Raw genomic sequence first — 8422 nt, forward strand, 5'->3', positions numbered from 1 at the left:
AATCAAGTCCCTCCCTGGCTTGACTATGTAAAAGAGTCTCAGCAGATCTAAATATACATGGTGAAGTTCCTGTCTACTGACATAAGAGAAAAGAGTTGATGCAATACAATTAAAGATGCAAATGCCTTTGTTGCCAGTTTTCTTTCTGTGGTCATCTGGTAATTTAATGGGAAAAAATCCGTGTGCATATCCAAGTCACAAAACATCAATATAACTTTAGAAGGATTTGATCCTGGATGTATGAAGAGCTGGGAATAATAATTTCAACAATAAGCCTGATGTTTCATTGTGAGTGAGGAGGGGAAATAAACAAGTTTTGCCCTTCTTCCCTGTCTCAGAGGAAAGCACCTGAAGGTGGTTTTGTAACTGGCTTGCACAACGTGTTTCTGCTGGCCCAGGGGCCTGTCTGTGACCTCCCCTGCTCCTCCTTTGCACTTGTGGAATGTTTGTGCACTTGTACAGGGAGTCCTGTGAATTTGCAGGCTGAGGACTAACCCTGAAAAAGGATTTTACGTGAAGGCAGGGAGTAAAAGCAGAAAGAGTCCCTTTTACTAAAGTGCAGACTGTTCAAGCCAACATGCAGCCATAGCCTCAGAGACAAGTAATCTTGAAATCATCTTTATGTTCTGTTATGATCTTTATTTTGTCCATTTCTGAGCTATGTATCACCAAGTTCCTGGAAAGTTTCTTGCTGCCTTTTGGAAGAAAAGAACGGAAGATGTTCTCTCTGGCATGGTGTTTCAAACCTATGCATTGCTAACAGCATGTCAGCTTTTGAGGCAGAATGTGCTGGGTGTTACATTTATGGCTGAATACTCTTGCTGCATTTGCTGTGATATTTATTGCAGGCTGCTCTTCAGTGTGATTGTGAATTTTATCATCTGGTTTTTACCACAATTTTGCAATTCATAGAGGTTCATTTTGTCACACTTTTATTACCAAGGAAATTGAATTTCACTTAAGTTGCTGAAGAAATAATTAGAAAGCCCCCCTAAACAATTACAAAGCTTATACTAATGAAATGGTCTTTGGAGTTTTTTGTATCGACAGGAATGAAATCTCAGTTCTCCATAGAAAGTATTAATATTGGAAAAACGTGCCTAATAATTCAGAAGACTTGCTGGAACTTAACTTTAGGAAGCTGCATAGTTTCAGGGTCTTGTTGGGATTTGTTCTGTGCTTAGTGAATTCAGTGGGAAATGGAACAATAATTATAGTAGGGAAGAATTAGGACCATTCATTCTTTATGGATCCATTTGATTTGGGAAGAGTCACATGTGGATCTTCTGTACTCTGTTTCTGCAGTGTTGCAGCATCAAATGAATTATTCCTTTACTGCTATAGAGGAATACATTATCTTAGCTGGACTGATTCTATTATCTAAATTCTGTAGCCTCATTTAGTGCCATGAGCTGTTCTGGTTTTTTTTCCTCTCTCAAAATTAAAAGGGCAATGTAATATTTAAAATACATTTTCTCCCTACACTACAAATCTATCTATTTTTGTTCTGTCCTGATGAGAGACTAGATCTTCACCCTCCAAGATGCATCATTTGCTGTGTATTTATATCTAGAAATACACTTTTCTCCTCTCTTTAGATCTCAGAAGAGCATGTTTATCCTCAAAATTAGCATTGTAACAGTTTTGGAGGAACCACTGCAAAGAGAGCTGAATTACTTGCCAATCCCCACCTCTGCAAATCAGTGACAAAGCTGAAAATAGAACCTGGGTAATTTGACTCTCACGCAATAACCCATCAGGCTTTGTGTGGTTTGGGGGTTTTCTGTTTTCTAAGCCTAAAATCTTTCCTTGTAATGTTTTGTTTTTTTGGTTTTTTTTTTCATTCAAACCAATTTTTGTTCACCTACTGTGAACTTTGAAATGCATCTCAGTGAGGCATTTACCAGCAGGCTTTGTATCAGCCGGTAGCTTTCGTGTCACGAATTGTGACGAAATTGATTCTCAGTGCAGATCTCTCTGGTGCTGTGCACGGCTGCCAGCCAGCCCCAGTGGGAGCACTGTGTGTTGGGTGGGAGTGGGATGTGGAACAGAGCCCTGCAGCCCCACTGGTGCTGGGGTGCAATGGGGGAGCTCCCTTACCGTGTACACCTCACAGCAGATGCACAGCCCGTTGTTCTTCGTGAAGGCGTGGGTGATGTCCAGCAGAGCAGGCCTGACCATAGGAGCTCCTGTTAATGCTAAGCACTGGGGTCTGGTGGGGAAAAAAGAGCTTGTGTATAATTGGCTGTGTACAGATTCAGGACAAGCCATTCTACTGTCCAGTAGAAATCTTACCTGAAGTTTTTAACGTGGTCCTCCACTGTTGTTAAAGCCAGAGCGCTGTCTAAGGCATTAACAAAGTACAGAGCCTGGGTAGAGGAGCCCCAGTTTACTTCTGCATATGATAAAGATGAATAATGCACATTAAACCACAGACTTCTCCTTACATTCTGTCACAAAGATGAGCAATGGTGTTCTCTTTGAAGAGCAGAGTATATTCTCTTGTACTTCATAGATACAGATCTGTTCTTTGTGCTTCATAATAGAGGGGATTGGTTTTGCTTGTGTGATGCAGAAAACCCCATGCAAGTAAATAGTTTCATTCTTTATGTAAATCTTGTAGGGAATGTTCTTTCTGTGCTTAAAAACTGTTTTCTTATTTGTTACATTAACTTTGCGTCCTTCTCCCATTAGAAAATGGACAGCCCCGGGTCATGTATGTGGTGGGGAATTCCAGGAGGTGCAAATGAAACCAGTAGGAAGGAACATTGCTGGTGCCAGTTTGCTCTGTTCTACTGTGTAGGCCAAAAATTGATCTCCTAAGCCCATTTTGGCATATACATATTTTCTCATTATTGTGCAGCTGTTTGGTCAGTGCAGGCATATAAGAAATGGCTTTCTATGCTTTGAGATCTACATGAATGCAGATCAAGTCCTGTTATGCCAAGATACAAAGCAATATTAAGTGCAACTAAGTGGAGGTTTGTGTAAAGTCACCTTTTCTGAGGAATATTAGTTTTTTCTGAACCCTCCAGTTGCTGGTAAATTACTGCTGAACAAAAGTCACTCTGTTAGCAGGAGGCAGGGCTTTTGTACAGCAGCTTCAGTGAATTTAACCAAGCTTTAATGTGCTGCTTTGCATTAGGGACCATGGCAATATCTAAGAAAAGAGTAGAAATCCTGGAATGTTTTTGACAACAGACTGGAGATTGGGTGTGCTTTCCTGCAGCTGATGATACATTTACAGGAGAGAAGCACAGACCACCCCAGTGGGTGTGAGGGAGGACAGGCAACAGCAAGAGAAACAATAACACAGTCTCAGACCAGGTGTTGCTGTCCCAAGATAACTCCAATAAAAGTACATCTGTTGCTGGGAACTGTGCTTCTTTTATTTGTTGGTTTTGTTTTATGTTTTCTGCTGCAGAAGTAATTCAGGTGGTTAGCACCTAAATCTGGACCTGGGCTAGTTTTGTCCTGGATATGAATAGCCAGACTGTCTGGCTTGAACACGACACAGGTTTTTGAGGACAGCTCCTGTGATTTGCTGAGCTACAAAGTGGTTTTTTTCCAACAGTAAAGTGGGCCCCTCTGTCTTGATTTATGGGGGAATTGTAGGGAGGTGCTGGAGGATGATCAGTTCATAAGTAATTCAGCTTGCATTTTTGTTGTATAATGGGCAGCACGTTTACATTTTGAGTGAGGACCCTGCTTGAGTCAGTGTAAGAGCACTGCAAAATTCAGGTAAGGTTTTGTGCGTGGGTGGAAAAAAATTATGAGTGCTACTCAAGTAAAAGCCCAAATGTCAAAAAGATGTGGTGGGAATAAACCAGTCTGCTGGAATGTTTACAGAAAACCCTGCACCACACTTGAGCTGCTTGTTAAACAGGCAGTCACCAGACTGTCAACTTAATCTGTATTACAAGGGGTTTAATGGGATGCTTCAGACACTTCCCCCTAAATAAAGACAGCACAGAAAAATAATTTCTAGTTCTGTTAGCAGAATTGATTCCTTTAAAATTCAGTCTAACAGCACAACATGTATATGTAATAATAGTGGGGTTTGGCCTTACCTGGCTTCTTATATGTTACATAAATATATAGGAAGAGCTCAATGGCATAAGTGATGAGAGCTGCCCACCAGTTGATGACAAACATCACCCCACAGCACAGCAGGGCTCCAAAAAGTGACACCCACATGTTATAATATCTGAATGCAGGTCTCCAACCTGTTTAAAGAGAATTGAGGAAATTGGAAGAGCATAAAATATATTGATAAAATGATGATCCATGATTTTTGTGGATAAAATCCCATGTATAGTTTGTTTCAGGCTCTGTCAGAAGTAGCTATTCTATTTATATGTATTTGCAAAAGTAAAGTTTATTGGTTCAGAATATTTTAGGACATCAGGAGATTACCTGTAACTCCAGGTAATTGATGATTGTATACTTTTGATGCTTATACACAGAAGTTATTATCAGTAGCTAAACACTTGCTGAGAGGAGTGTTTATCCCAATACTGTAAATGCACCTGTCTTAAACTTGGAAATTGCCTGGCCTTGTGGCAGAAAAATAAAATCATCTGCAATTGACTTTAAAAAGATATTATTCCTGCTGCTTTTCAGCTGCAATACTGATTCCATCCCCTGCTACCAATTAAAATGATGAGGCAAGCACTGAGCCTTCATGGTTTGCAGGTCTCTGCCAGGTGTTCCACAGAGCAGACTTTGGAGAGGGAGAAAACACAGAAGATACAAGAGGCTGAGCAACCCCATCTTGGATCATCTTTATAATGAGGGAATAGGAAGGACCTGCTGGGAAGAAATTGTCTGTCCCGCAGCCTTGCAATTATTGTAATCTATCATTGTGAATTGGCAGAAATTAACTGGAGGAAATGAGAAAAGAAAATGGCTGCAGTTCTGTGTGAAATGTTAAGTAGTGGCAGAGCAGAGTCAGATGTAGGCAGATGAAATCTGTAGAGGTAATTGTCACTCAGCACCAAGGCCACATGGAGCAGATCTGCATTTGTTCAGCTGTGCAGGTAATTAGCAGAAGTGCTCATCTTTTCTGCCCTCTAAACAAATGGCACTCTGCAGATCTATAGGAAGGAAGTTGATGCAGGCATTTATGTCACTACTGCAGTTTCTTCACACTGGAAATCAAAAATGTATTCCTTGCTCCTTGAGTTGAATAACTAATTCATAAAGCAGGAAATTGTCTTTCCTGTGTGCCAAACCAGTGTTGCTCAGCTGATTGACTTCATTCCTGAAGGTGTCACCCCTTCCTTTATGAGATGGTGAGAATCATTCTGCTGTGGCAATGCACAAGTTTGACAGCCAGAATGTTCCTTTGCTGCAAATGTAGAGGGAGGATCTCAAGTTACCCCTGAACAGGACCTCATTGTGCTTCACAATTGTGCTTTACAATTCTGCTTGTAGACACTGCAGAGCTGGGCTGGTGCTGTTTGATGGACCTGCTCTTGCTCTGCATGTTCCCCTCCAGGCAGCATCACTTGTAGCACTGTTACTGTGCTTAGGAATCTCCCCGAACGTTTTGCTGTAGGTTTGGAGAAGGGAGCGATGATTCCCCACTGTACCTTGCAGCTTCCTTGGCCAGAGTTGGCATAAGCTTTTACCCACACATTTTTTAATAGTAAGGGGAAAAAAAAACCACTCGGAGCAGAAATTTTTTCTCCAGTGGGATGCACCTTTCTCATTCTGTATGACTGTAGGTGTTGTAAGGACTTAGAGCCATTATTTTTATGTTTTGGAGATAAATAAAACATCATATTCAGTAAGGCATCAGATCACATAACTTAGATACTTTACACATACTGCAGTTTTCTCTGACATACAGTCTAAACCTTCCAGAGATCAGACTATAAAGCCCATATTTAAATCACTGCTGAATGCAGACTCACCTGGAGATTTTGCATATGAGGCATGAAAGCAGGAGAAATTAATCAAAGCGTATGAAGCCAGGAAGAAATTGGAGATGATGGGAGCAATGGTATTCAGTTCAGCTGCAAGACACATACACAAGTCAGACAGAGGACCAGTTTCCTGGGCTGCTGGCTAGCTGTTTCCTAATGATGCATTAAATCTGAACATTGTCTGCATTTATCATCCAGGAAGAGCTTGGGTATTTTTGTGTATTACTAATTTAAGGCACCCTTGATCTACCTTCATTCATATGAATTATGTCTGCTAATCCTGATTTTAATAACATTATGTGCTATGCAGTGTTATATTTGATACTGTGATTCAGCATACTGTCTCTTAATGATGTAGATCTCATGTAAAGTCCAGAATTTTAAATACACAATTGACAGGATGGATTAATTTAAAAAAATACTTGTAATTACAACTTCAGTGGGAATCTGAATTCTCTACTAGACATCCTATTTACTTAGCACAAGACAGTTTGAATTTCAAATCTTAGAAAAACTGATAACAATACCTGCACCCCTAAATGTAATAGCTGGGATTTTGTTTCATCAGTCCTGGTAAACTGGGATTTGCTTTGGAGCTGACTGTGGGAAAGGCTTGGGCAGAATAGGCTTCTTAAGTATTACCTCAGAGCTATGTGCAATATAAACTGCAAAACCATTTTCAAAGATTGTGACTTTGCCATTTCTGATAGAGTTCTGAGCACTGCCCTCTTCCAGCAGAGTGAACAGAAATTGCAGCTACTCCACACTTGGAGAATGAGGCTGTGGTGATGGAGGTAAGTCACTGGAATCCCTGCTGCCTTCTTTTTGCCTTCATTAGGAATAGTGGGACTGCTACCAGGACTCGCGGTGTGCTTATGCCAGAGCTTACCCGACTGGAAATTTTCCAAACTGCAGCTACTGATTGTATTATAGTGTGAGTTTGTGTCATTTCAGAGCATGACACTGTAGCAGCTGTGTAACCTGATACAAACCAATCAGAATGAAGGCCATGGCGATGGCAAAGGTGAGGACATATCCCCTGATAGGCTCGTTGTTTTTTCCGTATCCTTTGGCAAAGAATTCTAGCCCTTTGTAGACGTTGTCCTTGCAAAGAGCCTGGTAAGAAAATCAACACATAACTCTATTAAGCAGCACTTTCTTGTACCAGAAGTCACTGCATGTGAGTGGCAGCTTTCCAGGCTTTCGCTAAACAAAAGTTAAATCTCAGTGCTTCAAGTTCATCAACTGCTGTGGCATATGAACATTTAAATAAGGTGATAAGACAATGTGCTACTATGTTATTATATCATAGGAAATAGAATCACAGGCATTTAATGCTTATTCAGTGCTTCAAATGAAAAGGTAATTAAATAGCTAAATACAGTCTAAATTGTGAGAAGTTGAAGCATAAATCAGTGGCTTGATGTAATTTGTACAGCTTATCTCTCCCATGCCCTCTGCTCCCAGTCTGTCCTCGTTGCTGCTGCCTGTTAAGGGCACACCTGACAGCACCTGAATCTTATGGACCTGAGGGCTCCTGCTGCTCCTGTGCTTACAGGGCAGATTTTTGTAAGAAGACAGAAGTGGTCCTGAAAGTACCCTTGGAGCTATTTATGACAGGCACATGAGTATCCCCTGCTCCTGCAGGGCTCAAAGCTGAGCTCTGACCAAAGGAACATTATCTCCCTTGTATGATGATAAGACTTGTCTTTTTCTGCTGAAAAACATTCTACATATTGTTTTCCCTGCCTCTTCCTGCCACATGTGTCAGTGTTGCTTAAATATACATTTGGCACACAGAGTTCAACTTTGTCTCTGAAGTAAAACCAAGTATAAGGAAATGGACGTTTTAATTTTACCTGGAAAACTTTGGGTGCGCTGACAAGAGATGCTAGAGCTGATGACAAAGTAGCTGAGAAGATGCCAGCTGTGATGAGAGGACCAAAGCCAGACACCATGCTCATCACCTTTAGGGAAAAAAAATGAAGGTAAAAAGAACAGGCTTGCATTTGGATGCACTTTTTAATGACAAACCCATTCAAGTGCTCTATGTGTCTCTACTTTTCATGGTTCTAAATTTAATCTGCCACAAACTGTACTATTATTTTGGGTTTAGTTGAAAGCAATGGAGGCAAAGCCAAATTCTTATTCAAGTATGCAGCTGTCTGCTGGGGCAGATGAGTACTCTGAGATTTCCTCACTGCCTTTACTAACTGATTGCTGTAAGTAACAGCCTCTACTTGATGAGTAAATAGTCAGCTTGTAGCAGATAAGAAAATGAAAAGGGCAGGAAAAAGCCCCAATGTATGAAATGTGGTTGGAGGCACTTTATTTTATGTGGGTTTTTTTTTCCCTTGATTATTTAATATGGCTGAAAATGAGAGAAAATGCCTGATGAAGCTGCAGTGCTGCAAACAGTAATGATGGTCACTGTCAGGCCTCCCTCAGCCCTCCCAGGAGTGCTGGGCTGGCCTACTGAAGGGAAAAGATTG

At 40.9% G+C, this 8422-nt stretch overlaps 1 protein-coding gene across 2 annotated transcripts in view; it reads right to left on the reverse strand.

Moving 5' to 3' along the window:
* SLC12A1 (solute carrier family 12 member 1) overlaps nucleotides 1-8422 on the reverse strand; it is a 44852-nt gene that overhangs the window by 15777 nt on the left and 20653 nt on the right. For both annotated transcript variants that reach the window (XM_014264570.3, XM_026791307.2), the window contains exons 12-17: nucleotides 7790-7897; nucleotides 6923-7046; nucleotides 5919-6020; nucleotides 4071-4226; nucleotides 2296-2395; nucleotides 2101-2212 (exon numbers count right to left, since the gene is read on the reverse strand). In XM_014264570.3, the coding sequence (XP_014120045.2) occupies nucleotides 2101-2212; nucleotides 2296-2395; nucleotides 4071-4226; nucleotides 5919-6020; nucleotides 6923-7046; nucleotides 7790-7897 (702 nt within the window). The remainder of the gene's footprint in view (nucleotides 1-2100; nucleotides 2213-2295; nucleotides 2396-4070; nucleotides 4227-5918; nucleotides 6021-6922; nucleotides 7047-7789; nucleotides 7898-8422) is intronic.

Source organism: Zonotrichia albicollis, chromosome 11 (assembly GCF_047830755.1).
Source record: "Zonotrichia albicollis isolate bZonAlb1 chromosome 11, bZonAlb1.hap1, whole genome shotgun sequence".
Lineage (NCBI taxonomy): Eukaryota > Metazoa > Chordata > Aves > Passeriformes > Passerellidae > Zonotrichia > Zonotrichia albicollis.